Below are 14,639 nucleotides of genomic sequence, written 5' to 3'. Positions count from 1 at the left end.
AAGTGACCACGAAACGCATCCAACACCAGCATGCTGCAAAGATGTAGCAGTGCATCTGGCCGACGGTTCCACACTACTCTTATCCATACGAGCATCATGGCCTTGTCCATGTATCCCTTTTTGCGTTTGAAAATGATGAAGGGCAGAAGCTTTCTACCATCTGCCGTGTATGCCAGCATGACGGTGAAGCGCAAGTGCTCGTTGCCAGTGGACAACAGCTTCACATCCTTGGCGCCGCGCTGCGTGATTTTGGTCGACGAAGGCATGTCAAACCACACGGGGGTGTCATCGGCATTGCCAATCTGCTTCATCATGTAGTCTTTCTGCTCCCGAAGTCGGTTCACGAAGCGCTAAATGTTTAAAAGCTTGACCTCGAACTCCTCCAGCAACTTCTGACAGATGAATGTGCGCCGCCAGAGAGAAAATCCTTTGCATCGCATAAATCGACGCACCCAAAAGTTTGGTGCTCGAAACTCTTCTCTCGTGTGCCCGGCTTCTTGCGCGAGTTCCACGGCTTTCTTGCGAATAGTATCCACGGCCACTGGCAGCGAGCGTGCATGAACCTCCCGCACAAAGACTGCTAACTTATCCTCCAGCTGCGCATGAATGGCGCTTCGTCCACGGAACGACATTTCTCGAGGATTGCACATCTGTAGCTTCTTTTTCTGCGCCCTCCAATAGCGTTTGCTTTTTTCCAATACACCAAAGCGGCGCAGAGCAGCCATAATCCCGTTCGTTTTTGCGAACTCAACATATAGTTTAAACGCAGCTGAGTACTGCCTCCTTGTACCGCTACTCATATTCAGTGAACGAAAAAAAATACCACTAAAAATGCAGCGCAATCTCAAGCGGAGCGAAAACTCTGAACAGATCGGAAGCAAATCACGCGCACAAAGAAAACAGACAGAGAGAAAAAAAAAACCAGCCTACGACACGGAGGAATTCCTCCGTGACCTGCGATTAGATTTGGGTGCGGATATGGCCACATCTGGCTTCTCAAGCACATTCAAGCCACATGTTGCCAGACAGTGGTGCAATTTCGGCTAGACACCGCTATATAAGACGAGGGACAACTTTAGGTCACTTTTTTATTGAAAATATCTCGACTTATATTTCGGTTTATACGGTACATGTGCTTTTTAACTTTACTTCAGTTCACTCTTTTTGGAGAAGTCTGAGGGGTGGCAAGAAATAAAGTTAGAAAAGAGTGTTCACTATGGACTATGGTTGTCAAGAACTTCAGAAAATGCAGATCGACTAGTGATGGTTGTAATAGTGTGTAAAATGTCTTTAAAGTCTTGCTTCTAAAAAAAAAAAAAAACTTTGAAAGCGGTGGTTCAGGCTGAAGTGTGTTAATTAAGTTGGATGATAAGTGTGATGAAATGTGTGAACGAAGTTCATTGTACAGGGAATGATTCATTGATCTCTAAAAGGGGGGGGGGGGGGGGGCGTAAGAAAGACAGCGGCAACCATGCAGTGAAAAGCAAATGTTGCCGAACCTGATTGAGCTTTCAGTGATGCAATGCTGCTATCTTATATGAATTATTAGTAAGCCGAGTACTAATATAGTTTTATACTGATTCCAGTAATGAATCATTCCAGTACTGATTCCAGTCGAATCTGGTCAGTTCCATTTGGGACTTGTTTAAGAGAAACATTTGCTATAGGCTCAGTTGGAAGATGCATATTCAAAAGTTTCAATCTGGCATATTGTGTGCTTGCATTTTTAAATTTTTTGTAGTGAGGTATAGATATTGCCTGAGAAATCTTGGTGACCTATTGGTTGCAGGAATTACGTTCACAATATGCGCATACCAAGAGACATGTCAGCAGAAAAATTGACATTGACACATTTGAATGATAGCTGTGATTCTACTGTAACAGTGATTGAATAGGTAAATCTGACAGGGATATGACAACAAAAAAGAGGCAAGTGTACATTTATTAGGATTCAAGTTCATTAGCCACGATTTACATTATTCTTGGACAAAGCAAACTGCTTCAAAAATTATGGCTTCACACAGAGCTGGTGTGGCAGCTTCAGGGTAGCGTCACAGCTTTTGTTTGTTTTTTCTTGAATCTTTCCTGGCTTATCAAGTCTGTCTTTAAAAGTGATAATGGTTTTCTTGGTGTAGCAAAGGAAGGTTTTGCTAATGTAGTTTGCATTAGTTTCATATTAGGTATCCAATTAAATCCATCACTCAAAAAGAATAGTGTGTATGGTTCATTGCTGCATGCACCTTGTCTCCAAAGTAAACCAAGTGTTGTTACACCTCAAAAGCACTTTACGCCCAAGCTAGCAGTAGAAAAGTTTGTTACTCATCTTAAAGGGCCACTAAAGGCAATAAAAATTTGCGTCAGAGTGAAAGCTCAATGTATGACAACATCGGCAGTACTTATCAACAGCAACTAAATGTATCGCACAACGTTCGCCCTGGGTGGGACATGTTGGAAATGATCCTGATGTCGTTAGAGCATCGAACTACAATTAGTCTTTAGTGCTCAAACTGGCTGCAATAAAAAAATACCCTTCCGCGCATCTAGAGCTGCAATACAATGCTGCTTATTCGTTTCTGTACGATTCATGGAAAAGTGAACCACCTGGCGTTACAATGGGGAATGGCACAAGTGGTTCAAAAGTTCCATTTTCGCCTGGTTAGGATGAATAGGTGGTCCCATCTAGCGGGGCCCAGTTGAACCAAGCAAGCAGAAAATTGTTCAATGTCCGATGTTGCTGCTGTTGCTTCCACTGCTCTCGCTTTGCTGCTACTTGTGTCAGCGGCCGCGCTGCAAAGGTGGGAAAATTGGGCACGGCAACAGTGACATGAAAAAGACCTCTTTGAGACGGGTGATTCGAAGTGAACTTGATGCGGACCACTACAATGACTTTATTTCAAAATGAGTACTCTCTTGGCACAAAAGCAGCACTGTGAGGTTTCTGTACCGCTCTTTCAGCAATCAACGTCAACCTAATATTTGCCTATAGTGTCCCTTTAACACCAGAAGCACGAATACTATGCACACTGAGAACACTTAGGTTTAGCTTTTAGAAGGGAGCAATGTTAAGCACACAACTTTCTGAGGTTTAGCTTTAAGAATGGAGCAATGTTAAGCACACAACTTTCTGTAGATGGGGAAACCCTGTAGACCAATTCAAGTCTGAGCCGATCCCCAAAGCAGGTCCGTAGCCAGAGGATAATACCCCCCCCTAAAGTTTTTTTTTCTCGCCATGGCTTTGAGTGAAAAATGACCATTCAAGGGGGTGCTCTCCCTCCACTGCCAAGAAGAAAAATATTGCTGGCTATGTGCCTGCCCCTAAGGCTCTTTTGAAAAATGTGGAACTGAAAAACTCGCTTTGTGCTTTTCTGGCACTCCATACTGGTTTTTGTGGCTGCACAGTGCAGCAGGAGCCAAATAAGTTCATACCTGCCTCAATGTTAGTAGGCCTATCGAAATCGTTAAGATGGGAAAGCATTGGATGGCAAGGGTGGAAGAAATTTTTAAAATTTCATAGTTAATTCCAAAAGGGTCGATGTGAAGAAGGTAAATTGCTACATCCAACCAAACATTTTTCTTACCTTAGTTTAGGGGCTCAACACACACCGTAACTGTTTGTGTATGCAAGAAATGAGTCTATGCTTCATAAATTTCTTTCACTAGCAATAAGTTTAAATACATGAAATATAATAAGGTTCAATCACAGTACCTGCAGCTTTACTGTCATTCTTTCACACTGGTCTTCAGTGCACATACATTGCTCTGCTTTTATGCATATAGAAGCTATAGAATTTCTTAGTATGCCTTTTGTAACCATGGGATTAATGCTTTCTCTGATTTGGATGAGTGCAATTCATTCTTGTCAAACTGTCTCTAAACTGTTTTAAACAAGTGTAGCCATTATGCTTGATGGAATAGCGTTTAATCGATGTTTAAATGATTAAAATTTGTCAGAACGATGAAGTCATTCTAAAAATCCTGAAAACTTCCAGCAGTGCCCTTGTTCTTGTCTTATTTTTACGGATAATTATAAGCAACAAGCTGGCTTTTTTTTTTTCATGAGTAAGTAATGAACTATATTAAGCTGATTTGACTTCATATGTACTTGAAATTTTTGTAAACAGTCTTGTTCTATAGAGCTGTGACAGTTGTTTATTCACTCTTGTCCTGTATATACCTATGCATTTTTTCTACTGTCCTTTGTGCTTCAATTGCATGCTGCAAGTGTTGTGCTACTTGTTGTTCTTTGTGGGAAATTTCAGTTTCTTAGAATTTTTGCTATCACATTCATTGCTTTGCCCTTGCAGTAAAAAAAAAAGAAACAGTTAAGGTGTTAAGGTGTACAGTGCGGTGGTCTTGGCTTACCCTTTTCAAGACGCATGTGTAAGACTCCTTAAATTTCCCTTCCACACTGATCATGTACAAGCTATGCGGGCAGTTGTCATGTGTTGAAGTGATAGAGATTTATTGTAACGGTTAGAACAGTTGTTTGATAATGCATTAAATATGTTTGTATCTACTTTTTTTTTTTTTTTTTTTCAGGGAAAAGAAGCTGTTGGTGGGCTCGGATGACTATGGCAGAGACCTGACTGGTGTGCAAAACCTGAGGAAAAAGCACAAACGCTTAGATTCTGAGCTTGGTGCACACGAGCCAGCTATTCAGGCTGTCCAGGAAGCTGGCCACAAACTTATGGCAGAGTCTAACTTGGGTGTGCCTGAAATTGAACAGCGTTTGCAGGCCCTGGAACTCTCATGGCGTGAATTGAAGCAGGTTTGTAGACATTTACTACCATCGTGGCTAAAGATGTCAGGCTCTGACAATTCAGGCAGCATGAGGCTTACGCCTGAAGGGGCAATTCTTTTTATTGCAGCTTTAACATTTCAAAATGACTCATCTCAAAAATAAATAGCCGGATTTTGTTTGGGACCATAAAGTGACAAAAATATTTAATATAGTCTAAAAACGTTAAGTATACAAACGTAAAGCTGGGTTGTCAATTTTGCCAGTTCATGTTGGGGTAATTTTTGTAGTTTGAAATAGACTGCTGAATGGATGTCTGTCGCATCTGACTTTTTGATGCTCTTCAATTGGGCAGAATACAGTATTACAATAATTTCTGCTTTTGTAGTCTTTAATCAAGGAAGGATGACTTTGTAGGTGCCAGAGAATTTAAGCCTCCTTTTTTATGTTGCTTGTAGGTTGAATATCGCATTGTAGCATTCGTAGACATTGATAGCATGCCAATTGACACAATTCTTTTCCTTTTGACTGCTGTGAATAGATGGCTGGGGACCGTGGTCACAAACTGGACGAGTCTCTGGTATATCAGCAGTTCCTTGCCAAGGTAGAAGAGGAGGAGGCATGGATTACTGAAAAACAACAGCTCCTGTCTGTAGAAGACTGTGGGGACACTATGGCTGCTGTACAGGTCAGTGGACACTAGTGAACTGTAGTATGGTTATTTATTTTTAATAGAGGACCTTTAATAGTTGATCACTGATATTTCTCTAATTTGTTTTAAATAAGTCATGGAAAATAGGCTCAATAAAGGGTGACTATAGTAGTATTCAGATGCAGGAGTGGCAGCAGTGGCAATCGGAGCGATAGTGGAACATTCTTCGTCATCAGTGGCTTCAAAGTTCGCGATCGCTGTTCGCTTTGCCAAGTGTTGGTACTGGCCGCCAAAATTCGTGATCAGAAGCTGAGTCCTCCGATGTTTCAGTTTGACGATAGCATGCGCAACACAAATCTGCTGAGCCAAGAGCACCGAGAGGTTAGTTTCGGCGATGCCACTACTCTTGTTGTCAGTCGCTCTCCACAGTTGCCAACATACTGGCTCGCGGCGGCAGTGCGATGGTGTCGTCAGCAATTCGAAGTGTTGTGGTCGGCGCAACTGCATCCTTTCGTAGGACAGTATGGTCGTTAGATAACGTTATGAGCAGGTCGCGAAGGTTAATAATGGCTCCATGCTCGCGGAGAAAATCCATTCCGAGAATCAGGTTTTGGGAGCATTCGCGCAATACAACGAAGGAAACAATGTACGTCGACTCACGAATTCGGAGGCGGGCAGTGCACATTCCTAGCGGTGTCATTAGGTGACCTCCCGCAGTCCGGAGGTTGGTTCCATGTCCTCAAGGTGTCGTTACTTTTCTTAGCTGTGCAGCGAGGTCAGCGCTTATGACAATAATCGGCACCCGTATCTACCAGAGCGGTCAGCGGGTGATTGTCGACAAGGACAGAGATACGAGCAGACACCCGTTTGTCGTCGATGGCACACGTCGGTGAAAGAATGTCGTCGGATGTCGGCAGGCAAATCGGGGGAGGGTCTTGTAACGGTCGATCAACAGTGACCTCTGGGGGTGAGGTCGCTGTTGACATACCGAAGCTTTCGCTGCTCGTTCCACTCGTTGACGCTGCCGCAACGGTTGTAGTCGTCAAGCCAGTCGTCGACGTCCTCGTAAGGGTCACCGTGGAACGGCTTCGGAGTTCGCGGGACGTTGAAGAACCATGGAGGAGGCAGCGTTGATGTTTCTTGGGTTTGTGTTCCCGCACTAGCCATAGTACTGCCGAGTTGTCGAAATGGTCCGAATTCAGGAGGTAGGCCTAGTTGTCGCCTGCTACGCCGTAGTTCAGCTGGTTCTTCCAAGTCGCGACTAGTGTCGGGACCTTGCTGCTGATTGCAGTGCATACAACACTACCCAGCACCTCCACCAGAAAATGTCACGTGATTACAGAACGACCACAACGTCTGTTCACAGGAGCAGCACTGGACATCGAGCCGAACCGAACATTAGAGCACCAGCACACCAACCGTCCTCTTCTTCTTTCACACCCTGGCACATACTCGCATTGGCATGGCTTGGCTAAACCTCGTTCCATGCCTGTGGCAATATTCAAGTGAAATTTTCAGGCAATGTATCTTTTAACCTGCTGTGAACTTGAACTTTATTTATTTATTGAACTTGAACTTTATTTCGCATCTGTACATATATACAGATACATACAGATATATGCGATCCATTTTCTTTTATCTCGAGTAGCTTTAGAGATATTAAATAAATAATGAATAGTTGGATTGCCCAATTATTCTGCAATTTAACCATTGAATATCCTAGAACACTTTATATGGACATAGTCTAGAATCATCAAGGATCACAACTACACTATCACTGTAATTTTAGCTCTAATTTTATAAAAGTTATTGCCATATGTAATGTAATGGTTGGGAACATGAAAATTTTCATGAGACTTATCAGCACATAAGAAATTTTCTCTTGACTAAATATAAATTTTAGTAGTCTTATTGTGTGTAGGAACTCGTAAGCTGTCAATTGCAACAAGAATCGTTGAAATCTGATCACTAGATCAAAAGATACTGTGGGCAACAGTATAGCACATAGGCAAAAAACTGATTTTGAGAAAACGCAAAAAGAAGTTTGAAGACTTGATACAGGTTTAATTCTTGCCAAAAAAGCAACAGATGGGAGTCCTTTTTGCTTTAGAAGCCACCAGGCTCATAATCACCATCACTCTCTTTCACATGCCTCTTCTTCATGGCATTCTTGAAGTGTTCTGCTCTGGTATGCTTTTTGTCACATGCCGCTAGCCGCTGCTGGTCCTTTTCCAGACATCTTTCAATATCTGTGTTGCCTTGGTTCAAATGCAGCTCCTTCAAAATGGCCTCAGAAGCACATTTCTTTCCAGCATTGAACCGAGCAACCGCTTCCGCAACAGCAGTTTCGACTGTGAAGAGCGAGGCGTGCTTGGTTTTTGGTACAAGCGACCAGATAACTGAGTGGAGGCTCTCATTTGAGTTCTGAGTTTTGCCTCTTTGGCAGTGCTCCAACAGCTTTCGATCTTAGAGGCGATTGTACACTGGAAGGAGCGCTTCTGCAACATATTCCGGGAGGTTGAACCGATGCTTAGGAGAAGCCTGCTGCCTTGCCACTGCCTTGTTATGTGCACACCATGAGTCTTCTCCCTTTGGGCACCGTGAATGTTGTGGCTTTGCATCAGTAGAAGTCACATGATAGTAAGTGGCGAGGATAGCATTCTCCATCTCATCAATGTTTCCCTGGTGTGCCTTGAGTGCCCAACCATAATAATTTGTAAGCTTCGTTACAAGCTCAGCAGTGAGCTTTCCTTTGCCACCGAGGCTTGGCCGACCTTCCCCCTTGCTCTTCTGCAGGAGGTGTCTCAGTGCTGCACCCATCCTTTTATGTATATGATTTACGCAATCCTCCTTTTTTATAGCCACGAAGCCATACACTTGTTCCTCCTGAAGGCTGTTGAAAGCACGGTTATCGTCATCGCACAACATCGTTGTGTAGCGGAATCCATGCTTTTCGAGGGACCGGCGAAACAGAATTTTGGCAGCCTCCACCTCCATTTGGCCAGGCTTGCTCGAAGAGTTTTTTTGGCACTTGTGCCGAGCTCGCCACTCACTGTATCGAGGGTCATCAACCTTGGGGCCAATCTCGCAACCCAAACAGAAGTTCGAGAGAACTTTGAAGTCCAACACATAGCCCGAAAACAGTTCTATTACAGTTCTCACACAAATGTGCGACAAGTGGCCACAAGTGAGCCAATTCCCATTGAAGAAAACTGCGATATTGCCGGGGTTCCCGAAATTCAGTTCAGAATAGATGGCCTTCACAGCTGTTGCGCACTCACTCATAATACCCGCAGATGCGTTCATCGCAGCTGGGTTCATCGTAGTTTTGACGTAGTCTTAATACGTTTTGTTGTGCATTCCACGACGAGACACATTCAGGGCCGAAAAAATTTCGTTTACCACGGGCTGCCCATTGCCCGTGCTCATAACTGCACGAGCCGCAAGCACATTTACTTCGAAAGGATTGCAGGTCGCATTCCCCCCTGCTCTCGGCGAGCTCCATCCGGCGCTGACATCTCCGCAGACGGCACAGTTCACCACTATTCTAACTGCCACTCCGTATTCACGGCCGCCCCGTGAAACGTTCAATGGGCCAGAGCAGAATTCGCATTTCGCGCACCAGAACAGTTGGTTCAGCAACGGTAGGCTTAGCAGCGTGAACTCGGTGTCGGACCCCGCCGCTTTCGGGGAATCTCCGATAAGCGACCGCTTTCGGCGGGTGGCTGATAACGAAGACAGCTTCTGTCGTTGCTGTTCCGCGCGATGCTCAATCGCCACTTTTTCAGCTTCTGTCACAAAATGCGTATCGACGAGCATTGTCCTCGTGTCGTCGGCCACAGACATCGCTTGCGCAGCTGCAGCTTCGGTGGATATCGTACACCCGCTGGCGCATGTCACGGAGCTCGTCGCCGTCGATTCACTCGACGCTGCTTCAGGTACCCGAGACTGACGCTTGCGTTTTTTGCCGTAGGCATGAGCTGTTGCGAACTTGCGTCGCCCGCCAGCCACCGTCGCGTCCGAACAATTTGTGACATGGAGGTGCGCATTGTGTGCGCACAGTCGGGCAGGCGAAATTTTCGGTCGTCCAATCGGAGAGCAGGATTTGCCCCACGTGGTACAAACGCGCGAATGCCGTGCGAGTATTCCCTCCTTTTCGGTGGCGTGTAACTCCATAGTCGCCAGACTTAGTTGTTTTATTAGTTGTTTTCTCGCTAAAACCGGATTGCTGAAGAATTTAGCTTTCGAATGATTACAAAATGGCCGCACTGGAGCTAAGGGTAACCGCAGACGACGGCATTGAATTTGCCCGTTTTGGGGGGGCTATTCCGAGCGAGAGTGATCATGAAGATCTCTTTTGAACGCAATAACAAAATAAATACTAATCGGAACGCTTTAATATTCCAGCAATAGATTCTTTTGGACGTCCAGATTTCGAAAAAAAATATTTTGAAAAATTGATTTTTCGGCAATTTTTTGCTCTAGAAGACCCGTGTCTCCCCTTAAAAAAAAAAAAAATGTCCAAGAAACCATGCTGCCTAGTGAATGCAAGGGTTTGTTTACATGTTGTTTTGCATCATTGCATCTGCGTATATTCTTTCTTTTTTAAAATACATAAGACAATACCACTATAGCATACTTTTTTAATTTCTGCTATTCTCATTACTATTGATTGCAAGTTTTTCCTTTAGCAATGCCTTTATAATGCGTAAAAGCATAGTCATTCATTTTTGTTGTGAAGCTGAGCACTTTCTGTACATTTTCAACTGAGTTTCATTTCGCTGAAGATGAATTTTCTGAAAGTTTTCGAAACTTGGTGTACCTTTTCTTAGAAGTTATCCAGCTGAATTTGATGAAAATATTTAAGATTGAATGTAAAACTGGAAAACTGTATGTTATGATTTAGAAGAAAAGGAATAATTGGAAAGACTATTACTTTATGTAAGTGTGGGCAATCTTTTTAATGTTTGGAATCAAGTGTCGAATGCCATTAATTTAGATAGGGATTGGAGCCATTGTCATGGGGAATTAGCTTGCAATGGTTTACATTCATGCTGTTTAGTGTTCTTGAGAATTAGTGCACTTAATTTGACACTTCAGCATAAAATTTTGTTTTAAAAAAATAAAAAGGAAGGGTGCGCTAAAAAATTTTGTTAGGTGAAGGTCAAAAAGCCAATTTATTCAAGAGATGAAATTTTTCAATAAATTATGGACCAGTCATTAATTTACATGAAACCAAGATGACACATTTATTGACCGTCCACCTCAAATGTCTCCTAAGCAGACTATACAGGCACAGCTTAGTAACATATACAGAGTGCCCCAGCTATCTTTAGCCAGAGTTTAAAAATATGCCGACACATGCAATTACAACTTGACCAAATGCATGTTGCTGAACGTTGCCAGGAGTTAGTCAGACTATTTTTTGTGTTATAAAATATTCTTTAATTAGATCTATTGATTTAACTATATTTTGGTAGAACCAAGATGGATAAAAAAAATTTCAATGAAAAAATTGTAGATCGGTATGCAAAACCTCCAATTAGACAGTTTCAAACTTTATATCTGTTAATTATTAGTGTTTTTCTGCTAACTACTAATGCCCACAAAATACAAAAAACTACCATGTGACAAATCCGCTCGCATGCCAGCGTGCATGATGATTTTAGTGCTCCCTAACATTCCACGTACGAACGACCATAGAATTTGCCTGATTGTGCTGTCTCGACACGGCCGCAACAATGGGGGTGGCTTTGCGAGGAACAAGTTTTGCTATCGGCACAAAAGCGATGACCGCTGTGACTGCCAACCGCTGTCATGAACCGGTGTGAGGGAAGCGTATCATTCGTATGCAGAACGTTGGGGAGGGGAGCACAAGAGTCATGGCCCGAGGTGGTATGTTTTTTTATTTTGTGGGCATTTGTAGTTAAAAGAAAACATTAATATTTAAGATATAAAGTTCAAAATTGTCTAATTGGACATTTTTCAAACCAATCTACAACTTTCTCATTGACATTTTTATTCATCTTCATTCCTTCAAAAGTTAGTTAATTAAACCAATCTAATTAAATAATATTTTCCAACACAAAAATAGTCCAACTCCAGGCAACGGTCAGCAACATGCATTTGGTCGCGTCGTGATTGCGTGGGTCGGTATATTTTTAAACTCTGGCTAAATATAGCTGGGGCACCCTGTATAATGCGGATTCCATAATGTCACTTCCAAAATTGTTAGGCATGCCACAAGCAGCAGCTAATCTCTAAGGGTATGCTGAGAAACTGCCAATGTTTTTGGTCAGTTTTGGTGTCAAAATTTACTTTTACAAGCCATTTATGGTGCATCTGTTGGTACTTGTAAACACATACTAAATATTTTACAGAGGCTGCTCTATATCTTCACTACGGGAAAACTTACTGTCAAGTGTATCATTTTTCTTTACAAAAATTATTTTGCTTCAGACAGTAAAGTCTGTGCCGGCATCCCTAAATGAAAGGGTAAAAAAGACTTAACTTCAGAACCCTGTGTCACATTGTACCTACTAAGGTCGCATTTACATGCATACATAAGAAGCTTATGTTAATTAACAGGATTAGGATTGCATATTTTTCATGGTCCACCACTTACATAAACAAGCACATGTTTTGCTGTTCAAAAAGTAAACAGTATTCACATGTTTTGCTGTTCAGAAAGTAAACAGTATTTGGTGTACCATTTGAAAGCCCCAACTTTTAAAAGAAACTGTGTGCAGCCTGTTTCATCAATTGCCATGTTTGTTTTGGTGTCTTGCAGCTGAGCGGCCATCGTCAGTTGCTTTGCTCATTTTTAGTATCGAGGTTAATTTAAAGCATTCCCATAAATTTCAATATAAAGAACTTCTGTTTGTGTTTTTGGAAATGCATATTCATGGGCTTACAGCTAAAGATTGAAGATTGGCAAACTGCTTTTATGAGGTTTGCTTTAATAGCAGATCTTGTATGGTGACACCAGTTCGGTCGCTTTTGCTGTCAAAGTAAAAATTCGTGTTTTTGTTGCTGCTGTCGTGCTAGTTTCTCGTAATAACGTCCAGAACATAGGTTCACAACGTGGCATTATTTTGCATGTTTTGTTGCAGGGATTGCTTAAGAAGCATGAAGCATTTGAGGCAGATTTTGCTGTTCATCGAGAGAGATGTGGAGACACGGTGGCAGCTGGCCAAGGCCTAGTTCAGGAGGGAAATCACCACAAAGAGAGCATTCAGCAGCGGCTGGACCAGCTAGTGCAGAGGCTCGATGCTTTGGAGGCTAGTGCTGCTCGTCGTCGAGCCAAGCTCCAGGACAACTCTGCCTATCTTCAGTTCATGTGGAAGGCTGATGTTGTTGAAAGCTGGATTGGTGAGAAGCGGCCATTGTGCATCGTGTTTCTCCATGACACTATACAGTAGAACAATGTTTTGAAATTCTGCATGCAACTAAACATTTGTTAAAACATGGCTTGCTGTTCTAGTGGGCCAAACAATTTGAATACTATGCATTAAGTGCTGTTTTTAATATTTTATGCTTCTGGCTTTTTACTAGGTTTGTGTGAATATTGAATCGCTTCGAATTGCATTTGAATTATTGAAAATTTCAAATTATTTGAGACCAACGAATAAGTGCATGATAGTACGCATGTAAAATCTTTAGGCTTGTGCGAATAGTGAATTTTAGGTTCGAAGCAAAGTTGAAGCGAATAGTAATTTTAGTCGAATAATTTTGAATCGAATTCGAATAGAATATATGCTGTCTAAAGAACTAACCTGCACAATATATATATATATATATATATATATATATATATATATATATATATATATATATTTAACTAAGGGTCTTTGCAAGAGCTTTATTGTTTTTTGTATTCAAAGAAAGTTGAAACAACTTTGAGAAGTAGCAGGATTTGACTTTCAATAGGATGCAAGTGATAACCTGTAAAATAGGTAATATTCATTACAGCTAGAGTGTATAAGCCTGCGAAACAAGCTTTTAAGATTAGAAAATGATCAAATTGAGGATATGTTTATTTAAAGGAATCCTGCAACAGTTTTTCAAGTTTAGTGAATACATGGAATGTATTCACTAAAGATTATTGCCTTATGAATTAACCCCGCAAAAATTTTTTGAATTTTTCCAGTACAAAGATTAGCTACATGCTCCAATTGCATTTTCTCTTCTCGTTGCGACGAAATTGCTTGAAGCAAAGCAGCAACTAATGGCATAGGGAAGGAAAATGCCTCACTTGTGTGTCGCGACCCTGAGCACTCTCTCTTTCTCATTTCTTTTTTCTTTGAATTCCCGAATTTTCAGTGCGATCATGCATGTACACGTGGACATGTCGAGACCATACGCAGTGCCTCCAGTAACGACTGAGTGCCCCATGCTAAAATCAGCCAATCGCAGCTACAATCGCTGTGACGAGCGATTTTCGACATTGTGGAGTCATTTGCCGAGAGAATAGAGCTACTTTTATCTGACGTTGATAATTTGCGAGTTTCAGGTCACAAGCTGGGCTATAATATTTAGCTCGCGTGTTCTTTGTAGCCTCGAGTACCGATCGGTAGCGTTGGCGGACCATGCTAAAAAAATGTGGCAGTGTCCCTTAAAATATGAAGTGGGGCTTTGCGATAAAGCAAATTTCTCTTGAATAGGTGCTTCCGCGGCTTAGCACGGCTGTACTGCAGTAAAACTACCTTTACAAGTGGTTACATGTGGTCTAGTACACACCTATTCGTTCATGTCAAATACTTCGAAATATTCGTAATTTAAATTCGAATCGAAGTGAATTCGAATATTGTACTATTCGTTCGAATATTCGAAGCATACGAGTATTCGCACGAGCCTAAACATTTTATAAAAATGGTTTCACTGCAGTAGAGCAGTGTTAAGCAATGAAAGCACCTATTCAGGTGTATGTTATTTAAATGTAACTTATTTTACTGTAAAAGTGGCTTCACTGTAGTGAAGTGATGCTAAACCGTGAAAACACATATTCAGGTGAAATCTACTGCCGCAAAACTCCACATTAAAGTTGAAATGAAATTATTGTTACCTAAAAATGACACATCATCATCATCATCATCAGCCTTACTACGTCCACTGCAGGACAAAGGCCTCTCCCATGTTCAGCCAGTGAACCCGGTCCTGTGCTTGCTGTTGCCAATTTATACCCGCAAACTTCTTGATCTCATCTGCCCACCTAACTTTCTGTCTCCCACTAACCCGCTTGCCTTCTCT

At 42.1% G+C, this 14,639-nt stretch overlaps 1 protein-coding gene across 4 annotated transcripts in view; it reads left to right on the top strand.

The window, feature by feature from the left end:
• Positions 1-14,639, top strand: part of alpha-Spec (alpha spectrin) — a 173,566-nt gene that overhangs the window by 121,751 nt on the left and 37,176 nt on the right. For all 4 annotated transcript variants that reach the window (XM_037414135.2, XM_037414132.2, XM_037414133.2 and 1 more), the window contains 3 exons: positions 4,540-4,768; positions 5,280-5,426; positions 12,503-12,761. In XM_037414135.2, the coding sequence (XP_037270032.1) occupies positions 4,540-4,768; positions 5,280-5,426; positions 12,503-12,761 (635 nt within the window). The remainder of the gene's footprint in view (positions 1-4,539; positions 4,769-5,279; positions 5,427-12,502; positions 12,762-14,639) is intronic.

This window comes from Rhipicephalus microplus, chromosome X, assembly GCF_043290135.1.
Source record: "Rhipicephalus microplus isolate Deutch F79 chromosome X, USDA_Rmic, whole genome shotgun sequence".
Taxonomy (NCBI): domain Eukaryota; kingdom Metazoa; phylum Arthropoda; class Arachnida; order Ixodida; family Ixodidae; genus Rhipicephalus; species Rhipicephalus microplus.
Note: the sequence above shows the minus strand (reverse complement) of the source record. Positions and strands in the feature narration are given on the sequence as shown.